Below are 23,185 nucleotides of genomic sequence, written 5' to 3'. Positions count from 1 at the left end.
TACGTTAATCTTATTTTTGAAATACATCTTAATAAAAATGTTGGAAATATTAAATTATAAAACAAAAATATAAATATGCTTATTAATTTGATTCGCCGAGGACGTGCTTGATTAACGAGGCGAGCGTTCTACGTCATTTCCGGTTAATGGCTGCGCTAATGTTATGTCGCTGCCGCTAGTCGTCACTGTTAGTACTTATCTGTTACTTACCAAAACTCTGCGTTTGTCGTCCATTGTGTAACATGACTACTGTAAATTATACATATGATATATAGAAAAATGTGCCTGTGAGTGTATGCATCTTCCATTTAATTGCTTCTTCAGTTACTTAACTTATTGGTTAGCATGACTTTCTGTATTTGCTGGCATGAGCTGTTCTTTCCTCCTCGCTTACATTAGTCAGGCGACAACGTGAATAAATTGAGCTTGTTTGCCGCAATGGAGGCGATTGTGTGGTGAGATAGACAAGTTTCTCCTCACGCTGTGTAGTGTGTAGAGATTTTTGCCTCGGGCTAATTTAGCTGGCCACCCCACCTAGCGGTTGGTAAGGGTAACGCTAGTACACCTGCCTAGTACTGGCGCGCCCCCTGCTGGACAAGACAATGTAAGCACCTTTCCTCTGGTCTTTAAATCTCAATGTAATGCAGAAAAACGAGTTCATCCTTATGTGTATAGGCAGAATTATTATTGTTATTATAACACAATTTTACCGGCATGCTGTTGTACAGGAAGAGCTAGAAAAACGACACTAAATTCCCATTTTGCAACATAATCTTGGCTACTCGGAATATATGCATTTATTTAATCTACTTGATTACAGGTTAAAAAATAAGGACACCAAAATGAGGACAAGTCAGATATAAGAACATTTAAAAAAGTTTTTTTTTAAATTAATTATTATTAGTGTTTAATATAAAGGTAGTAGTAGTATTTTGTTATCCTACAAAATATACTAATATGATTTTTTTGCGTGTATTGTATCTGTTTTATTCTGATGTATTTACTCACATTATTCATTTTCAAATTTAATTTAACTATATACATATTTTATTGTTGTGTCTTATGAATTATTATATTGGTGTATAACATTAAATTAGTAATATTACTTTATGAAATACACATTATATATATAATAGTTCTTAGTTTAGTTGAATTCGACATGCATAGTTTATTCATAAACCCAACTCATATATTTATTTAAACATTCTGATTTGTCCATTTATGCATACATATATTATTTAGGGCTGCAACTAACGATTAAATTGATAATCGATTAATCTGTCGGTTATTACTTTGATTAATCGATTAATAATCGGATAAAAGAGACAAACTACATTTCTATCCTGTCCAGTATTTTATTGGGAAAAAAACCCAGCATACTGGCACCATACTTATTTTGATTATTATTTCTCAGCTGTTTGTACATGTTGCAGTTTATAAAGGTTTATTAAAAAAATAAAAAAAATAAATACAATTATTGCCTCTGCGCATGCGCATAGCATAGATCCAACGAATCAATGACTAAATTAATCGCCAACTATTTATACAATTGATTTAATCGATTAGTTGTTGCAGCCGTAATATTATATATATTTTTAAAATGTATAACATTTCACTTTAAGTGTGCATCTTATGACTGCTCATGATCATGTGTGTTAGGTCAAAATGGACTAATGTAAAATCATACTGTTAAACGTAAACAGCACTAATAGTCATCAAAGCTTTTAATGGATCTAATGACATCAGTGATGTTATTAATACACACCTTTCAAAAGTCAGATTCGAATAGGATGATGATGATGTAACGTATTTGATAACGCGGTTGCTAACGTGACGTGCATGATCTGAAGAAGGTTATTGTGCAGAGATTTTGTTCAAAACTGAAGACACTACTGAAGGGGTTGTAAGAAGTGAGCGACACTTTGCAAGCCTATTTATAAGGACATGCAATTATTGATTTCTGATATTTTATTGGTCATAGATTTTAAAGTGTCCGTATATTGTAGAATATACAACATGATGTCATGTCAGCTAATTCTCTAAACTGCACCCCTGGCAGCCAGTCATTGGGTGGAGCTACAACTGGAGTATGCATTTGCTATTCAATATTGACTTTGGCAACGTCAGTGGAGGTGGAGCAGGATGAGGTCCGGGTCTGAACGGCGTGTGTTTTGTGCAGGTGTGACACTTATTGAATGGCTCGGCCGACGCCGCGTGGAGCATGGATTTGCAGTACAAATGCATCTACAAGTTTTGGCTCAGTGTGCAGGTGCGAGCACTTGGCAATATGTGAGTTGACGGCAGAACTGGACCGGTCAGATTGTCTTAAACGAGCAGGCTTCACCATTTCAGTCTGAGAGGATGGTGTTGGATCCAATCTTTTCCATCCTCTTGTTGGATCTCAATGACAAATTTTTACGTTATAATAGAGCAAAACGGTTCTTATGCCCCACTTTGGAGCAGCACCATCCTCTCAAACTATAGCTGTCCTATATAAGTGCAAGAACTGATGAAACGTCTTCTAAGACAATCTGAGCAGTCCAGTTGCGGCCATGCTAATAATCTTCATTTGCTATTCTGTAGGTGGCCTTTGCGTTAGACTCAGTGAGACTCCTGAATCCTCCCGAGGAGCCTCTTCCGGATCACCCCCGTCTTGAAGTTTTCTATTCCTGCGACGCACCTGCCACCGTGCAACTAGACTGTGTGGTGACCTTTGACGTGGGCGACATATCCACCTCCCTGCTGAGGCAATGGGGGTGCGTCCCCGGAAAGCCGAAGAAAAGGACCCTCCGGCTGACCCTGCCTGATTGGTTGGTTTATCAACCGGACGAAATAGTTGCAGGTTCTCGTTGGGCGTTGAGCTGCATCCTTCGAGCGTCAGTCAGGTACGAGAGAGTTGGCGAGCGGGCGGTCGCGGCTCAGGATGTGGCCACATTGCAGCCTCGGCCTCCGTACAGTCGGCCTGTTAAGCAGCATCAGGTCTGCTTTGCTTGGGGTTCGCTCATGCTGCGATTCAGCCGGGACATTACCAAGAAACAGTGCCCGCGGGAGGAAGGTAGGCGGCTTTGCAATCTTGTGTTCCCTAAAGAAAAGGAGATCAACATTGAAGTTAATATCAAATAATTGAAATATCTAACTTTGAATTCTTAAGCTACTGCTGTCTACTTACATTGTCTGATATCACACAAAATCAATAGGAGGGCTTTCTTTGGTGCCATATTTTCTCAAATAAGCGACTCCGTGCCTCAAAAAAGAACACAGAGTGATACATTTTCAAATCTAATTATATTAGATGTAACGCCATATGTTATTATAGTTGGATTTAAATTTAATCACAATTTGGTTGAAAAAATAATTACAAAAAGATTTAGAAAGTGAGTTTTAATTCAGAATATATTAAAAAAACAATTTTTGAATGTAGACCCAATTGGAAGTCGACTATGGAGAACCAAATGGAACAAAATGAAATACATTTTAAATAATTATTTTAACGCGTCGTTGATTATAAATGGAATTACATGCATGAATGTGTTATTGTGTTGATAATTGCCATCCATCCATTTTCTACCGCTTTGGCTTTTTTTGGGGCGTGGGGGGCGCTGGAGCCTATCTCAGCTACAATCGGGCGGAAGGCGGGGTACACCCTGGACAAGTCGCCACTTCATCGCAGGGCCAACACAGATAGACAGACAACATTCACACTCACATTCACACACTAGGGCCAATTTAGTGTTGCCAATCAACCTATCCCCAGGTGCATGTCTTTGGAGGTGGGAGGAAGCCGGAGTACCCGGAGGGAACCCATGCAGTCACGGGGAGAACATGCAAACTCCACACAGAAAGATCCCGAGCCCGGGATTGAACCCAGTACTGTTGATAATTGATGAAATGTAAAAATACATTTGTCAGGCTTGGTCAAAAGATAGGACTCAGATGCAGAGTAGGGATTAATTCGGCAGGCTTTTATTTTGAAAGCTTCCTTTCACCTCCAGAGTCAGGGCAATTCAATATCGACTATAACCAAACTAGTCGGCAAAAAAGGTTCCACAAAAAGGAACAACCAAAAATCACTCCGAAAGGAGGAAAACACAAAAACAATAACGAACTATACTTGGCGCCGTATATTCTATGAAATTTATTATAAACAAAAAACGCTCCAACAGGAGGGAGAAACAATGACTATGAAACGTCTACACTGTCTCTAATCTAAAAAAAGGTTAACAAAAATTGTCACTCAAAAAATTGAGGAATAGGAAGAACTGTAAGAAAAACTGAAAACTCACCACTTCGGCTGCAAAACTAAATAACACAAAATCACTCTGCCGAGGAGGAGAAAAAGAAAACTCAAAATATCAACGAAGGAATTCAGGATCAAGATTTTCAAACACGAGACAAGGCAAAGCATAGACAGGAAGCTAGAGAGGCACGAATAAACGAGACAATCTGGCACAGAACAAAGGGAGGCGTGAACCTATAAAACACATGAGGGTAATGGGGAACAGGTGGAAACAATCAGGGATGACGTCAGACTGATGACACAAAAGGAAGGGCAAGTGACCTGAAACGAGAGGAGTTACTTTTCAAACGAAAACATGCAATTCACAAGACAGAAGAAACCAAGACAAGACATCCCTCACCGCGGTGTGACAACATTTATTTATTTAATCAATTATTTCAATAGGCAGCACGGTGGAACAGGGGTTAGGGCATGAGCCTCACAATACGAAGGTCCTGAGTTCAATCTCAGGCTCGGGATCTTTCTGTGTGGAGTTTGCATGTTCTCCCCGTGACTGCGTGGGTTCCCTCCGGGTACTCCGGCTTCCTCCCACCTCCAAAGACATGCACCTGGGGATAGGTTGATTGACAACACTAAATTGGCCCTAGTGTGTGAATGTGAGTGTGAATGTTGTCTGTCTATCTGTGTTGGCCCTGCGATGAGGTGGCGACATGTCCAGGGTGTACCCCGCCTTCCGCCCGAATGCAGGTGAGATAGGCTCCAGTACCCCCCGCGACCCCGAAAGGGACAAGCGGTAGAAAATGGATGGATGGAATTATTTCAATATTTAGTTATTGATTTCATGATATAATTATTTCATTATTTAATTACTTATTTAATCATTTATTTAATTATAGTAGGCCACATGCCCCCATTCCTTACGGTTTACCTGACCCATGAAACGTGACGAATTGAGGGCGTGCTTTATCCTCGTTAGCCGCCAGATGGCAGTAGAGTGTTGAAGATCTCAAAATGTGTTTTTATGGCAACTCCAACTTGAACCACAACGTCAGTTGCTATGTGGACTGTCGCTTTCTATCATTTTCAACAGACTACATTGCAAAATGATTACCGTACGCACACCCTTCTCTAACGCCAGATCCACCAGGGATGGGTCCATATGAATTCTTCTCTACTGTATGTCATCAACCTGTGTGTCAGCGCTTAATGAATTTACTTTATTCGTCAAACTCCAAACTCACACAAACTTGTCCAATGACTGCTTTGGTCTGAAGCCTGGAACTTTGGAAGTCTTTCAAAACATGGCGGCTAAAGACGATATACTTGTACTTTTTTGGGAGTTGGTAGTAGATATTTAATATTGTAGACCTTGTCGAGTATGTGGAAGCATCAAGTGCTCACCCAGAGTTATTTCCGCACTGTCAGATTAAGTCATCGACCAGTGCTCCCCCACATCTCTGGTCGAAGTTCCACAGACAAGTGGAAATGTAACCAATCAGATGTTAGGACCCGCCCTATGATTTGACACATAGGATGATTTGAGACACAGGTTCATGAAATAAATAATTACATAATTGGTCATGAGCTTTGGGTTATGACCGAAAGGACAAGATCACGGGTACAAGCGGCCAAAATGAGTTTCCTCCGCCGGGTGGCGGGGCTCTCCCTTAGAGATAGGGTGAGAAGCTCTGCCATCCGGGGGAGCTCAACGTAAAGCCGCTGCTCCTCCACATCGAGAGGAGCCAGATGAGGTGGTTTGGGCATCTGGTCAGGATGCCACCCGAACGCCTCCCTAAGGAGGTGTTTTGGGCACGTCCGACCAGTAGGAGGCCACGGGGAAGACCCAGGACACGTTGGGAAGACTATGTCTCCCGGCTGGCCTGGAAACGCCTTGGGATCCCCCGGGAAGAGCTGGACGAAATGGTTGGGGAGAGGAAAGTCTGCTTAGGCTGCTGCCCCCGTGACACGATGGATTGATGGATGGATAATTTGAATTGAGAAATAATTGATTAAATAGTTTAATATATAAATATATTTTATATTTAGTTAATTTATTGCATATTTAATAACACATGTATTTGTTCATTTCTAATTTTATAATGAAGAACTCACTTCATACCATTCATTACCTAATTTAAATTGATTAATGACACATTGAAGTAATTATTTAGATATGAAAATATGTATTTAATTCTGTCCCATTTGACCCTCCATAGTTGACCTGCAATAGGGACTAGATTGCAGTTGCCCAAAGTCAGCTGGTAGGCTCCACACATAAAGAATAAAAATCTTCTCTCTAGTAAGCACCTTACCTCAAATAAAGGCCAAGTACCTTCTACAGTTAGGTATCAGAAAAACAATGGTAATTCTATAAATTGCTAGTAAGACCTTGCAGAACTTAAGTGTCTTTATCACATCCAGAAACGGTCCATTTCCTGTCCTCAATATTTGCCTCCACTGGGGAAGTGTTTGGCATCACGAAGATTCTCCGTCCGTACGGCAGCGACGTCCTGGAGTATCTGCGCGCCCGCTCCTTCTCTTCCCCGTGGTAAGAGAGAGAAGGCCGGAAGGATGGGCATCATGTAAACAAACATCATTTTCAAAAACAGGTGCGTGTTCTCCATGTGGGTGTTTGTGGCGAGGGGCTGCCAGGACAGCGCATGCGGGCTTCTCCACCACATTGACTCCCTCAACGACTACGCCACGCCCACGCTGCTGCTCACTAAATCAGGTTAGAGTTAGCTGGCCTATACTTTAGAGTAGCCAGTGTACAGCTTGTTACTATATAGGTGTATTATCCACTGAATGCACAATGCTATACTGTTGCCTAAATACCTGGCAACCTAAGTGTGCATATTTAGTGTGAGCACTGCCTTAGTACTCTTTAGCATGACATCACCGCGGCACAGTTTCCCAAGGGAGAAGACAAAACGTTTTTCTTAGCAATGTCACAGTACATGTTGGAATTTACATTTTCACTCAAATAACCGCCGCTCCCCCAGTGCCCGCAGCACTAGACTGTGACGCTACCACCACCATGTCGGCAAGACACGATTATAATTGGAACTCACTAGTTTACTCACTTGTACATCTATACCGCTATACAAGCTGTACACTGGCTACTCTATGCAACTTTACTTTCTATGGTAAAATAACATGGCTGCTTAATAGTGGGAAATGTACTCACTTTGGTGAGATACAGCGGTGCCTTGGTTTTTGTTTGTAAACCGTTCTAAACGGTCAGACGGGAACCGAAGCAATTTTTTCCCATAAGTAAATCCATTCTCGGGGTGTCCAGATACAACTTTTTCACTTCCAATACGATAACGGTATTGGAGCCCTGAGTATAGGCTGATAATACTGATATTAATCTCTTGTGACGTGAGCACGAATCCCAAGGCATACTTTCATTATTTTGTAATGTGGAATTTTGGAAAAGGCGTGATCAAGTGAAATTACTGAAACAGAGAACAATACTAACCTACACTACCGTTCAAAAGTTTGGGGTCACATTGAAATGTCCTTATTTTTGAAGGAAAAGCAGTGTACTTTTCAATGAAGATAACTTTAAACTAGTCTTAACTTTAAAGAAATACACTATATACATTGCTAATGTGGTAAATGACTATTCTAGCTGCAAATGTCTGGTTTTTGGTGCAATATCTACATAGGTGTATAGAGGCCCATTTCCAGCAATTATCACTCCAGTGTTCTAATGGTACAATGTGTTTGCTCATTGGCTCAGAAGGCTAATTGATGATTAGAAAACCCTCGTGCAATCATGTTCACACATCTGAAAACAGTTTAGCTCGTTACAGAAGCTACAAAACTGACCTTCCTTTGAGCAGATTGAGTTTCTGGAGCATCACATTTGTGAGGTCAATTAAACGCTCAAAATGGCCAGAAAAAGAGAACTTTCATCTGAAACTCGACAGTCTATTCTTGTTCTTAGAAATGAAGGCTATTCCACAAAATTGTTTGGGTGACCCCAAACTTTTGAACGGTAGTGTATTTATTGTTAACTGTCTTGAATGTAAGTGTGTATGTTGTCTTTATTTAGGTTGGAGTGCTAATTGTTTTTTGGTGACACCTACTGGCCACAATAACTAATTAAATTAAGCTCATGATGCCGAAAGTTGAATGATGCAGACACGTTTGTTACTGGCTATTTTCTAATATGCTTCTGCCTTGGAGACTTGGTAACCGCAAGCAACACCTAGCTACAACTATTTGATACTTGTTCATATTGACAAATATTGTGTTTTAGGCTTGTGTGCTTAGTTAATGTGTAGCTGTGAGCGCTACAATGTTTACCTTTTGTAAATGGCTTCACTAAAATACAAGAAAAGACCAACATTGTGTGTTTATTGAAGGACATTTAGATGTTACTGGCTGTCGATACTGGTTGAATCGTGTCTCTTGTATCAGAGATTTTAGATGCAGGCCGCAGTGCATATTTAATGCAGCTCATTAGTCATGTCTAAGATATGAAGAAGGGGTAGGCGCAATTAGAGGGAGGAGTGAGGGGATATAGTCATGCAGATGCCAGCTTCCTACTTATTCTTTCTTGAATTTAACAATGTTTCTCACTTTCTTTATCAAATTGCTGGCACTCGCAACTTTATTTGGCCCCATTGTTGGTCAGTTACGTGCAATGCTTGGGCGTTAAATCCAGGGGCACGATTGTGTACTGTAGTTGGGATATAAAGTCTAAAAGCAGTATCATATCCTCACTGGCCATCAACTTTGTGCTTTTAGGCCATCTGCACATCCAACTCCACGGCAGTTCGAACGCGTCCACCGCCATCCTCTCTCATTTTGAGGTGCCTTTGAGGGAGTGGTGTCAGCTCAGTGTGAAGCTGCAAGGCAAAACAGTGAGTGCGTCGAGTGACACTTTTGAACGGTGCATAAAGAATGGAAAGAGATGTGAAAGTCATGTGATGTCAGGTGACTGTCACCATGGTGCGCTTGGGCGAGGAGTCCAGAGCAGTGGAGTCAACAAAGAACAGGTGGAACACATAACCCTCATAATAAACCGAGCTACTGCTAATATTTCCGTCTGCGTAGGTTGAGCCATGACATCACGCTGATCGACACTGATGGCTACTTTGTGATCGGAGGTGGGCGATACATAAAAGGTGTGGAAGGTTATTTTGGACCATTGGTTTACTACCGAAACAGAGCATCCACTCAAAGACCGGTAACACACTGCCCTCTACTGTTCATTCAATACCCGTGCTGGCTTTTTTGTAATCAATCCTCACTTTCACAGTCAGAAGTTGTTATTCCAGACGTCATTAAGGATGTGAACCTCACCGGATGGCTGCAAACCTGCCAAGAGGTGTCTCATAATATAAGGCAAAGCATCGATTTCTACTCTCTTCTGGCTCAGCAAGGCGACAAGTCTGGTAGTAGACATCTGTGGTGCTGAATCCTTCTAAAAGAGTTTATTTCTCCTTTTTTAAAAATTGTGTTTTGGTTTTCCCTCCCAGGCATTGAGGTTTTCAGTAACGGGACGCGCAAGGACTCATTGAAGAAGTGTGAGCTGTGGGAGGCTGCGGGTCATCGTTTTGGTGCTAGAGTTGCCAAATATCTGGCTCTCAAACATGGTATGAGACATTATCTATTACTGCAGCAATCTTAAAAAAAAAAACTACATTTGTCGCAGCTCTCTTTTAAAAAAAAACAACAACTAAATATGATTGAATTATTTCCTTGATATATAGAATTAACAAACTTTTTTTTTCTATTTAAAAAATTACTCTTTGTACATGTTTATCAAAATATATGTTTGGCTAAGACCTATTAATAGTCAAAAATATGCATTTTTAGTCACATTTTTGGACTAAAGTAAGTATTTTTGAGCACAAAAATGGCCTAATTAACCAAATGAATACATTTGAGGTACTGTACTGTATAGCTGATCATCATCATGGTCGAACACGTTACTTTCACAGTGGTTGTGTTTAGGAACTGTGTGTATGTGTAATTCTATATTACTGTACAGTATACATGCACCTGGGGATAGGTTGATTGGCAACACTAAAATTGGCCCTAGTGTGTGAAAGTGCGTGTGAATGTTGTCTGTCTATCTGTGTTGGCCCTGTGATGAGGTGGCGACTTGTCCAGGGTGTACCCCGCCTTCCGCCCGAATGCAGCTGAGATAGGCTCCAGCACCCCCCGCTACCCCAAAAGGGATAAGTGGTAAAAAATGGATGGATGGATGGATTATTTATGCGTTATATGTATTACCGTATACAGTGTATGTCTTATTTTTTATTATTAGTTATTACAGTCCTTGAATGCACACTGAGGACATGCATTTTCTACCGCTTGTCCCGTTCGGGGTCGCGGGGGGTGCTGGAGCCTATCTCAGCTACATTCAGGCGGAAGGCGGTGTACACCCTGGACAAGTCGCCACCTCATCACAGGCACACTGAACTTACATTCTATAAATTCACTAAACACAATAAAATATTTCAAGAATGTTTTTCTCCAAGTCTTAATAAATTTGATGATTATAGCATATAATAACATTTAAAAATGTCAAAAAAATTCTACATTATAAACTAACATATGTATAAAGTATCTTAACAATATATATTTAATGATATACAGTCATCCCTCGTTTATTGATGTCAAGTGGTTCCAGACCCTCGATAAGTGAATTTCCGTGAAGCAGGAATTTTTATTTATTGATCCAATATTTTCATAGTTAGGGCGTGAAAAACTGTTTACAACCTTCTAAGCATGTTTTTTTTTTTTTAACATGAGAACCCAGACATGAAATAACACCCGTAATTTCCATCTGCAGGGTCGTTGTATATAGCAGGGGTTCTTAACCTGTTTGACCTATGGACCCAACTTTTCCACTAAAGGACCACTCCAATATTAACACTGAATTAGTAATCTTACTCTTGATTTTGATCATATTCAATAAAATAAAATATGTAACCTATTTGCAGTTTGCTACCTTGTAATATGATATAAAAGATTGTGTTATTTACAAATATTATATTATTAATTTAGCAAATAAACCCTAGGCGTAGGTCAGGCTACCAAAAATGGTAGTAAAAATCTTCTGTGACAAGAGGGCTCTGCTTCTTATACGTTTCTAATACAAAAACGGTAGTCAAAGATCCTCTATACGACAGAAAATCTCTGCTCTTTTTTAGGAATCCTCTACAAAAACTGTAATCAAAATCTTCTATGCGATAAGAGTGCTGTGCTGTTTTAAGTATCTTCTACAACAATGGTAGCCAAAGATCCCTTTATGTGACTGAGACATGCTACTGTTTTTAATCCGGCCTCATATTTTTAACACCACCAAGTTCAAGCATTTCTATATTTCGTTTTTTTTTTTTTAAATCACAAAAGCTCCTGAAGTTTTTTTGTTGAAGTGTTGAATGAACTAATACTTGCAGGAGGAAGAGGGCTCAGCCTGCAAGTGGTGGGCAGAGCACTGTACTCTCTAGCTCGTCACAAACTAAACCGAGCGAGTAACATGAAAGTGCTCTGCAAAATATTACCTCTGCTGCTGCAAGCCGGCTGCTTAGGTGACACTCGGGCTCTGCACATGTCGGCGGTCGTCTACAGCGCAGGCCTGGGGGTGGAAAAAGAGCCTAGTAAGGTGTGTGCTTTAAATAACAAATCAATACAATTGTTTTTTTTCTTTTGATGATGTCATCATGTGTCGTGCAGGCGTGGCTGTTGGCCCTGTTGGCTGCACAGAAGGACAATCGATTTGCTCTCCTGCACCTGGGCCACCTGCACCACCACGGCCAACACGGAGTCCTCGCTGACCCAGATGTGGCCTACGCTTACTACGCAAACATCGCCCAACAGACCACTTTAGACCGGCTAAATCCCTCGCCAGAGCAGGTGATGAATAAACAAGACCCTTTTAAACCTTTGATTAGTACATATTTTAAATTATTTTCCACTACACGGATCAAACTTTCCTCTTCATGACACTTTTAAATGATGTCATGTAAGTGCAAAAAGAAACGAAACAAGCAACTTGTAATTGCAAAGCCGAAAAATCCAACTGTTTTTTAACAATTAGTTCCTTTTTTTGTAAAAAAAAAAAAAAACATTTTCAAGTTAAGCTTACTTTTTGGCTTTTTGTGGTAATCAGTACATTTTAGAACAGGGTTGTCCAAAATTTTACACAGAGAATTCTGAAAAATTCAAGAATGCAATATTTTACATAAAAAACTACGCTTTTTACAGTACAGTACTTGTTGTACTCTTTATTTTCCCCCCAGTTTAAATTTTTTTATTTTTTATTTTACAAATATTTAAAATCTCCACAACTTATTTATCTTAATATTATTAGTTTATTCCAATAATTACAAGTTATTATTATAATATCATAGCTTCTTCCCAACTCTTCATTTAAATTTTCACTTCATTCTTTTTTTATTTGTTTCTCATAATTTTACGACTTTAAATCATATTTTTTCTTCCAAATTGTTATTTTTCCCTACACACAATATTACAACTTTATTTTTGTAAAAATATGACTTTTTTCTCGTAAGACTACAACGTATTTAAACTTTATTCTTGTTAAATGATTGTATTATTCTTATCTTTCCAAACTTATTTTAACTTTATTCTTGGTTTGTTTCTCATAATTTTCCAGCTTTAAAACATATTTTTGCTTTAGTATTTAAAACATATGCTTTTAATTTTTTTTTCTCTACACATGTTGCGACCTTTCTTGTAAAAAGAGTACTTTTTTCTCAAAACTTTTCACTTTCAATATTTTGTATTTTTCTCCTAATACTGAAACTTTTATCTCAATAAATTTACAGCTCCTTTTAGTAATTTGCTGTTTGTTTTTTTATTGTAATTTTAGAATGTGCTAAAGACCAATATCAAAACGGCTGTTCACCGCAAACTTTAGAAACCCAGAATGTACACAAATACTGTACCAAAGAACACACACAAAACAGTAAAAAAATAGAAATTATTATTAATAATTCATCTCTTTCTTCCTCGTATGTCCTCCTTCAGGTGTATGTTGAGGAGATTTACTTGCACAATGAAGAGGTCCTACAGCTTCAAACCAATGAAAACCACCACATCTTCCAGTGGCTGAAACATCAGGCACACAGAGGTGCACCTGATGCAGAGGTACCTCACTAATAAAGACAAATAAAAAGCAGATTGAACTGAGGCCTGGCTTGGCCACTGGGACGTCCCAGGAATAGCACATTTGTACAGAATGTACTTTATTTTTTTCCTAGCAAGCCGTCGCCCGCATGCTGTTCTGGGGTCAGCAGGGAGTGTCTCCCAACATTCAGGCGGCCCTGAGGCACTACGAGAGGGGGGCGGTGCTGTTGGAGGACCCGGCATCCATGTATGATTTTGGAATCACACTCCTGCAGGTCCGATTCATCCCCGGACATCTGTGTAACTTGTGTACGACTTTTATCTTCACCGATGCAACATTGTGTCTCTCGGCAGGGGCACGGTGTCCAAAAAGACATTCCAAAAGCAATCATGTTTTTGAAGAAAGCAATGGACAAGGTTTGGTATCTGCAAAAAAAAGACACAATGTTTGCACAAGATTGCAATCTACATGTGGTGGTGGGTTGTGGGGCTACAGGGCAGGGGTCGGCAACCCAAAATGTTTAAGAGCCATATTGGACCAAAAATACAGAAAAAAATCTATCTGGAGTCGTCAAAAATTAAAAACCTAATATAAGTGTTATAATGGAAGCAACACATGATGTAAGTGTCTATATTAGCTTTATTAGCCAACTATCTAAATGACTGTGTTGCAGGCTGACATAAATCTTCTTTGACGGAAATGTTGAAATTTTAATATTTATTCTACACATTTTTTACAACATTGGAAAACGATAGATAACTCCTGGAAATTACTGGCTTAGTATAGCCAAAAGTATAGATGTGTGTGTCCAAGTTATAGGAAACGGCAGGCTGTCTTCTTTTAATGGATCTATTGCAATCTTTGCAAGCTGGGTAACGTTTGCTGTGGTCTGGAACAACATGGCACACAAACAACTATCACAAATGCAGCCAATATTACATACAGATAATGTGTCATGAAACATGCAAATATAAGTTAAATACACAGAGGACATAAGTAAAGGACATTAAATTATCTCAAATATACCAAATGTGACATAATGATGCAATATGTACATACAGCTAGCCTAAATAGCATGTTAGTATCGATTAGCTTGCAGTCATGCAGTGACTAATTATGCCTGATTAGCACTCCAACAAGGCAATAACATCAACAAAGTCAATAATATCAACAAAGTTCACCTTTTTGCATTCATGTACAGCATAAAAAATTTGGTGGACAAAATGAGACAAAGAAAGTGGCAGCTTCGGAGAAAGTTATCTATAAAAATAGTCTGCTCCATGGTCAAACTGGACTTGTATGTCCCTTCCCTTATTTGTCCTTTAGGGTTTCGTCCCTGCCATTAGTGCCCTGGCATGGTACTACGAACAGTCTGAGGGAGATTACAACAAGGCTGTGCAGCTCTGGGAGAAGGCTGACCTCCTCGGGAGCCCAGATGCGGCTTTGAACCTCGGTGTTGTGTACTCACTCGGTCTTTACCCACAACAAGCCGCTGACCAGGTAGGGCATCTACCAGTTATATGCATTCTGTAGTCAATGAATATGTGTGATTTGTGTGTCCTGGCTCGCAGTACATGGCCTACAAGTACTATCTTAAGGCAGCAGAGCGAGGACACATCAGGGGTGCGGCTGAGGTCGCCAACATCTGGTCCACAGGGATTCCCGGTCACGTCACTCGGCGTCCGTCAGATGCTGTCTTGTTGGTTCCTTATCTGTTACGCATAATGAGCGCTCATTTGTTTGAGAAAGGCATTCTGAGGTGTCTTTTTACCTCACCGCAGATGGGCAAAGTGGGCAGCGGAGCAAAATGGACACCTGGGTCGCCTGTTGAGGCGAGCTCTGGACTGCTTCCTGAAGAGTGACATGTAAGCGGATTGTTGTCCAAAATGTGCTTTTTTATTCTGTGCCAATTATTCTGTGGGTCTTTGCTTCCCAGGTTTGGCTCGTTGGTGTATTACATAACGGCTGCAGAGCTGGGATACACAGCAGCACAGTTCAACGTGGCTTATCTGTGTGATCAAAACAAGGTGAGTCAAAGCGACGGCTAGATTTATTTTACAGGGTGTGTCTATACTCACGCCATGCTTTGTTTGTTCATAGGGGGATTTTCTGGATCCTGCCTTTGCATTGAATTGCATGCAAATATTTTACAACCTAACCATCCAGAACCCAAAACACGAGCCTTACGGTACACACAAGAGTACTCAGATACTGTACATGCATTCTTATGCAAGCCCATGTCTAACCAGTAGTACTTGAGCAGCAGCTTTTTGGACTAGGTCAAGAGTTTTTATATTTATATATATACACTACCGTTCAAAAGTTTGGGGTCACCCAAACAATTTTGTGCAATAGCCTTCATTTCTATGAACAAGAATAGACTGTTGAGTTTCAGATGAAAGTTCTTTTTTTCTGGCCATTTTGAGCGTTTAATTGACCCCACAAATGTGATGCTCCAGAAACTCAATCTGCTCAAAGGAAGGTCAGTTTTGTAGCTTCTGTAACGAGCTAAACTGTTTTCAGATGTGTGAACATGATTGCACAAGGGTTTTCTAATCATCAATTAGCCTTCTGAGCCAATGAGCAAACACATTGTACCATTAGAACACTGGAGTGATAGTTGCTGGAAATGGGCCTCTATACACCTATGTAGATATTGCATCAAAAACCAGACATTTGCAGCTAGAATAGTCATTTACCACATTAGCAATGTATAGAGTGTATTTCTTTAAAGTTAAGACTAGTTTAAAGTTATCTTCATTGAAAAATACAGTGCTTTTCCTTCAAAAATAAGGACATTTCAATGTGACCCCAAACTTTTGAACGGTAGTGTATGTACAGTACAGTGAACCTAGAAAAACGGCATTACAATTGAACAGCGAGCTTGCATCTATCTCCAAGTTCTTGTTACTACTCGAGCAGCAGCATTTTGGATGTAGTCTTTAAAATCTTATTTTGCTTGTTATCTTAGGTGATGGCTTCTGAGAGACGTGCCTGTACGGTGAGGCTTGAAAAACTGCCTAATAACAATAACAGGAAAAATAAGATCTCTTCTCATATATGTGTATATATATATACATATACTCAAGCAGCAGCCTTTTCGAGGCTTTTAAGAGACCTTCATTGCATTGTTGGTATATTTTATGATGGCTGCTGAGTTGGGTTTATGTATTGTACATGTAGTAGCTTGGTTAAAAAAAAGTCGCAGGAAACCAACTATTTTTTTCTCTTAGCTCTTGTCAGTGTTTTCCAGCAGCAGCATTTTTAGAGACCTTAGTTGTTTGTCACAGTCACATTACATGATGGCTGTTGAAGTGGGCCATTATATAGCAGCTAAATTAATTTAATGAAATAAAAAACATTATTTTTCTTTAAGTCAGTACTTGAGCGGAAGCATTCTGAACGAGGAGCATGAGTGACGTTGTTTGAGCTGCAGCATTTTGAACCACGGATTATTTTGGAGGTTCTTTAGAATTTTGTGAGTATAGCCTGTAGGAAGAGAGTTTCAATAAGACAACCTAGAGGTCACAAAAGCTGCTGAGGTGAGCTACTGTATGTAGTATCTCAGTTTAACAAAATCGGAGGAAACCAACATTTCTTTCTCCATGTTCTTGTCAGTATTACAGCAGCAGCATTTTAAACAAGGCAGGCAGTCTTTAGAGACCTTGAGCTGTTTGGCTCAGTTATATTACATGGCTGCTGAGCTGGACCATGATGCAATAGCTCAGTTTAAAGTACATATAGAAGAGTAAAAATATTTCTTCTTCAAGTTGGTACTGGAGCAGCAGCATGTTGAACCAAGTGAGGATCCTAAGTGACGTTGTTTGTCTCGTTGATATACTAAATTCTTGGAGGAGACTTTGGAGCAGCTCAGTTTAACGTTAAAAATATGTCATTTACTAGTTGTAGTCGGTTTTCGAGCAGCAGCATTATCAACCAAGTGTCATTTTGTTGGCTCTTTAGAAATATGCAAGTGCTGCCTGTCAATAGAACGTTATAATAATCCATTTTACAGGTCAAAAGCACTGATTATTACTTTGTAAGCATCACATTTTGTTATTTTACGCATTTTTCTCAGCTTTGATCCGGATGGGTGACATGTGGTACGAGGGCCAGGTTGACGGGCGGAAACGACTGTATTCTGCAGCAGAGATGTACAAACGGGCAGCACTAAAGAATGAACCACAGGTCAGTCGTGTTTTTTTTTTTTTAAACATGTATTTTCATGGCAATAATTTGTGTATACATTGTCACATAAGGGATGGTACAACCTTGGGCTCCTCGTTGAAGAAGATTACAGGCTGCCATTGCCTCTGCTGTCTGAACTGGGCCTTTTGGAGTTCTACTTCTCAGACAAGACTTCACTACGAAGTGTTTTGTACCAAAGGTTTGTTGTGCAAGCATAAACAAAGACGACTTTTTTTCCTCACTTCATTTCTTTCTTTTCTTTTTTTTGTTTTTGGCAAAAGATGTCGTGATTCTGAAAATTCTGACTCCTACCTGCCCTGCAGCCTGGCTCTTTTTAAGTTGCATCTGCAAGTCTTCCAGAAGGAATATAGCACTATTATTAAGGTTTGTGCAACATGCACATATTTATTTGTATTTATTCATATCAAATAAGATTGTATATTGTGTGTCACAGTACGCCACCACCATCACCGCTGTTGGAGCGCCCACCATTGTTGTAATCATCCTAGGCCTCATTAGAAGACGTGTCTTGCCTCCCAACTAGGAAATTCTACCAGGATCGGTGACGTCTACAACAATGAACATAAATACACTGTATTTTTCTGAACAAAGACATTTTGTATATGTTTAAAAAAGTAATAAAGTCAGCAAATACACTGAAATATGAACTCCACACATTAAATAGCTGACATAAATGACACATTTTATGACCATTAACCCTTGCGCAAGATTGAGATTGACAATACACACTTTCACTTAGGATCTAAATGGGACCTGCTCATAAAAGTCTCATAATAAAGTCAGCAATACATTTGTATTTACTTTCAACACTTGATACTTTTAACAACTTCAGATCTGTCTATTATAATATTTATATTATTTTGTATCATGTGTTGAAGCCTTTTTGTCAAAAATAAAAAAAAACTTTTACAATGGGAAAATGCAAAATATGAAATATTTGTTAAAAAAAAAAAAGTAGCAGAATGGAATTTTACAAATTACTACCTTGAATAGGTCAATAATTCACAACAAAGTTGATTTTGATACAGAAGACCAGTAGACAAAACATTATTTTTACAGTGCCTTCTGAGCTAGCATGAGAGAGAAAGTAGGCAGTACTTGGTTATATCATATCTATATACCCATCCATCCATCCATTTTATACCGCTTATATATATATATATTTCTTAGGTCAGGAAAAAAACATAGAGGCTATTTCATTCCTACAGGTCTGTTTCACATGTTTCCCTGCTCTTTAGGGGAGTTTATAAACTTTTATAAACAGTTATAATTCCCCTGAAGAGCAGGAAAACCTGTGAAACAGACCTGTTGGGATGAAATACTCTCTGTATGTTTTTCCTGACCTAAGGAATATTCCGCTCTACTCCGGTATTGAGCACTGTTTAACGGAAAAACCACAGCAACCCCGGATATATGTATATATATATATATATATATATATATATATATATATATATATATATATATATATATATATATATATATATATATATATATATATATATATATATATATATATATATATATATGTATGTGTGGGAAAAAATCACAAGACTATTTCATCTCTACAGGCCTGATTCATGAGGGGTTTTCCTCAATCCTCAGGAGATTTTAATGGAAGCATTCACATACCATGGTTTATATAGGGCACAGAGCGGGTGGGTACAGGCAGGCGTGGGGGCATGGTGATTGACTCATGTGTTACCTAGGAGGTGTTTCCTTCTGTGACGGCATGCTGATACAATTTCGCTGCGCTTGTTGAGGGATGACAACTCTGGACGGTATATGATAAACAGTTTCTCTTTTAAGCATAGGTTGCATCTTTTGTTACCACTGTTGTAAGGTGTGCTGGATGCAAGAATTTGCCATGTTATTGAGTATTCAACATTATTGTCTTTGAGATTCCAAATGTGTTTGCTGAGTTCTGTAGTGTTCCGGAGTCTTTTGCATCTGAAAGAAGCCTTGTGATTGTTCCATCTGGTTTTGAATTCTCCCTCGGTTAATCCTACGTATGTGTCGGATGTGTTAATGTCCTTGCGTATTACCTTTGCTTGGTAAACGACTGATGATTGTAAGCACCCCCCGTTGAGAGAGCAATCAGGTTTCTTGCGGCAGTTACAGCCTTTGTCGGTTTTGGAGTCGTTCTGCCTATGGTATGCGGTCAGGCCCACGCTTGACTCAGGGAGATGGACGTCCCTGCCATGCATAGTCCCTTGGGACTCATTCCATATACACAACAGCAATAACACCGGGGTTAGAATGTGGGTACATTATGGATCCTCCAGCTGGCTGCAGGGGGTGGCAGGGAGACGTCCCTGTCGCTGCTCCACCACCCAGAGATGTTCCGGGATTAAAGGAGCGAAACATCCGTGAAGGGTGGCTCCCGGCTAACGACCCTGCAGCCAGCACCACATGGCACTGTCGGAGGTGCGTCAGGCAGTAATGCCCCGCAAGTGTTAACTTGTGCTTACATCTTCATTGTACAATAGATTAACAATAGATTAACGTAAGAGTCAAAGGTCTTACGAGAAAGTGTATACTTAATGTGTACAGTATAACATATTCTAACAACTTTGCAATTAAAAACACAATGCAATAGTGTTTAAAAAAAAGCTTAAAAAAAACTCCTGGCGAATTTTCAGACTGCGAACATTTAAAGTGATCTATCACATAAGGAAAACATGTACTGCTTGTTTTTGGAACTAAGGTTGCACTCAGATTTTATACAACTTATGTAAAAATGTGCATGTACTATAAATGTTTGGACAACCAATGAAACAAGACTAACACAACAAACATTAATGTAACAGTTGTATCATGACCCTGCGGACACATGACGTCACTTTCGCTACCAATGCTTTTACCTGTCAGAATGAACGCGGGGCAAACTTTCCACAGCACGTTTGTTTGGCGACAGGTGAGGTAAGTCTGCTTCAACTCAACTTCACTATACTGTATATAGAACAGAAATATACATACATGCTCAGAGAAGTGGACGAAGGCACTGACTTTAAAACAATTTTACCTTTGTTTATCGTTCTTTGACGGTAAACATGTCTGCCTTGAGAGGAAGCTCAGGTGTAACTGTGAGCAACTGCTAATTACCCACTTTTGCTGCATATGAAAACAAATATTTATCTCTCTTAAGGTCCTGTGTGTTACCCTCCATTTAATTCACATACCAAACAACTGTTAAAGTATAAATATGCTGAATGAGTCATACAGTGTGATTAATTTCAATGAACAATATACTTCTGCCTCACTTGTTAGGTAGATTTGGTAGCAAACTTGCCTATGAAATACCTATTTCATGCCATACAATTGTATTTTTTATATTATGAAAAATAAATCACTAATATTGTGATTTAATTTCTTCCCACTCTTTAACCTCTTAAGGCCCAAGCTGTTTGTTTACATGCTTTTTTTTTAATTATTTCTCTTTGCTATTTGAGCTGATTGTACCCTAATTAGAATAAAATTAAGAATCATCTTTTTATATGATGTACTTAGTCCATAAGTTACAAACGTATACTTCATGTTTAGTGACATGCTAATTCTTATTTTTACACTTTTTTTTTCCAAATTCCATTGTATGTTATACTCTTATGACACCACCAGATGGCAGTATAAGTGTCCACATAAGGCAGGGGTGTCCAAACTTTTTCCACTGAGGGCCGCACACAGAAAAATTAAAGCATGTGGGGGCCATTTTGATTTTTTTCATTTTCAAACCATAACAAAATATATAGATTTGTGTTTTTTTACCTTTAGGGCCCCCAGGGACCATAAAGGGTCTTAGTTATTAAAATGTAAAAAATAAGTCAAATTATTATTTTAATTTATTTAACGCTTACAGTAAATCTCTATATCAACTTCAGGTTGATATAAAGTCATAAAAAAAAGGTTTTATGTATTTTCTGTCAAAGACAACCTTGTTTTTTAAAGTAAAACTGAAATATGCGGTATTTAGTAATTAGGGCCCTAAAAGATCAATAATGCAGGACACCATTGATTTTAATTATTTAATATTTTTGACATATTTAAATCCCACTAAATATATTTGGGATCCAAAAGGTCTCCCACTCATGAAGTGATACATTTTTTTTCTTTTATTTTTACTTTCAACACTTAAGTTACAAGATCAACTTCAGATTTATCTGTTGATTTTACATTTGAACTATTATTTTGTTTGTTTTTATGCTCTTTTGTCAAAGAAAACATTGATGTATTTATATGGCAACCACACATTATATGCAATATTTTCCACATAAAGCATTTTAAACTGAAATATTTTAAGTAACTGGAGCCTTGAATAGGTCAATAATTCAATATAACATAGTTTTTTTTTTTTTTTTGAGCAATGGCAAAAAAATAAAAATAAAGATAGACAAAAGAAAAAAAACAGCCTGCATTCAGCTTTGTGTCAACATTGCAACTTTTTGTAGTTAGATTTCACCTCATTCCACTTTTTTTAATGTTTATTTTTATCTTTGCAATAGCATTACCAGAATGTGTGACGGGCCGGTAAACAATTAGCTTCGGGCCGCAAATGGCCCCAGGGCCGCACTTTGGACACCCCTGACTTAAGGGCTATAAGACCCCAATTCAGTAGTGTACACAATTTTGGAAATAAGAGCTAAAAGGTGCTGTTCACGCATGTGACCAACTAAGCCTTTAGAGCAGTGGTTCTTAACCTTGTTGGAGGTACTGAACCCCACCAGTTTCATATGCGCCTTCACCGAACCCTTCTTTAGTGAAAAAAAAATATATATATATTTAATTCAAGACAAAGTTATGTTTTTTTACTGGTTCACAAAATGAACCGTGCATGAACATCACCTTGTTCAAAGAACAACACAAACACAGTGCATGAACTCACAACAAATTACACACCTGCAAATCAGATGGAAAATTAGAGGGAAAAGTGTTTGGGGATATCCATAATACGCCGATAGGGAGAAGTTTTTATTTACACGATGAGGCCGACTCACCGAACCCCTAGGGTTCGATCGAACCCAGGTTAAGAACCACTGCTTTAGAGGTTAATGTAAAATGCCAATTAGTCGGAACAAAAGGGCAACTACGCCATCTACTGGATCTGTCTGGCTACTACACATTGGCCCCTATAGGCGAGTATGTACAGTATTTGTATCCTTTAGTACAGGGGTGTCAAACGTACGGCCCAAGGGCTCGCGAACAGGTTTTATCCGTCCCGCGGGATGAGATAGCTAAGTATAAAAATTGACCTGAAAATTTTCAATGAAAGAAACTGCTGTTCTAAATGTGTTCACTGGATGTGGCAAAAGCAATTATTTGTATCTGTGTAGATGATGCTACATATGTACAAAATAAACCACACAATGTTAGTGCACCAGTTGAGGAAAATGATCAAACTACATAAATAACATACTGTAATTTGATTTCGATATTTTTTTAAAAATCTTGATAGATTGAAAATTAACACCAATGAGTTGACTGATGAACATTATCACATAATTTATTCAGAAAATATAAATAACGACAAATAGAATACTATTAACCGCAACATGTAAGTGTAAAAAAAATCCACCCAACAACATTATGATTTCAGAATGTGCTTGTTCTATTTTCAAATAAAGAAA

General features: G+C 38.8%; 1 protein-coding gene and 1 long non-coding RNA gene across 4 annotated transcripts; one reads left to right on the top strand and one right to left on the bottom strand.

Moving 5' to 3' along the window:
• The first annotated feature begins 293 nt into the window (after window positions 1–293).
• Window positions 294–18,301, top strand: si:dkey-24p1.6 (protein sel-1 homolog 3). 3 transcript variants are annotated; one of them, XM_062060425.1, is made up of 24 exons: window positions 294–604; window positions 2,180–2,269; window positions 2,584–3,055; window positions 6,659–6,785; window positions 6,847–6,968; window positions 8,996–9,111; window positions 9,185–9,246; window positions 9,305–9,437; window positions 9,510–9,645; window positions 9,730–9,846; window positions 11,662–11,867; window positions 11,939–12,118; window positions 13,256–13,375; window positions 13,489–13,629; window positions 13,709–13,771; window positions 14,682–14,855; window positions 14,927–15,054; window positions 15,137–15,220; window positions 15,292–15,382; window positions 15,456–15,543; window positions 17,434–17,543; window positions 17,615–17,742; window positions 17,825–17,927; window positions 17,998–18,301. In XM_062060425.1, the coding sequence occupies exons 2-24, from the start codon at window positions 2,222–2,224 to the stop codon at window positions 18,085–18,087; spliced, it is 3,039 nt and encodes a 1,012-aa protein (XP_061916409.1). In that variant the 5' UTR covers window positions 294–604; window positions 2,180–2,221; the 3' UTR covers window positions 18,088–18,301. The 3 variants fall into 3 exon arrangements, with proteins under 3 accessions (XP_061916409.1, XP_061916407.1, XP_061916408.1); XM_062060423.1 differs by having other exon boundaries at window positions 2,180–2,289; XM_062060424.1 differs by lacking the exon at window positions 294–604 and having other exon boundaries at window positions 2,138–2,269.
• Window positions 13,253–20,646, bottom strand: LOC133658410 (uncharacterized). Its single transcript, XR_009827461.1, has 3 exons — window positions 20,590–20,646; window positions 20,429–20,516; window positions 13,253–13,780 (listed from the first exon to the last, which is right to left on the bottom strand). It is a non-coding gene; the product is annotated as an uncharacterized LOC133658410 (long non-coding RNA).
• Window positions 20,647–23,185: the final 2,539 nt, after the last annotated feature.

Source organism: Entelurus aequoreus, linkage group LG10 (assembly GCF_033978785.1).
Source record: "Entelurus aequoreus isolate RoL-2023_Sb linkage group LG10, RoL_Eaeq_v1.1, whole genome shotgun sequence".
Classification (NCBI taxonomy): Eukaryota; Metazoa; Chordata; class Actinopteri; order Syngnathiformes; family Syngnathidae; genus Entelurus; species Entelurus aequoreus.
The sequence above is the reverse complement of the archived record's forward strand: the minus strand, read 5'-3'. Positions and strand labels throughout refer to the sequence as shown.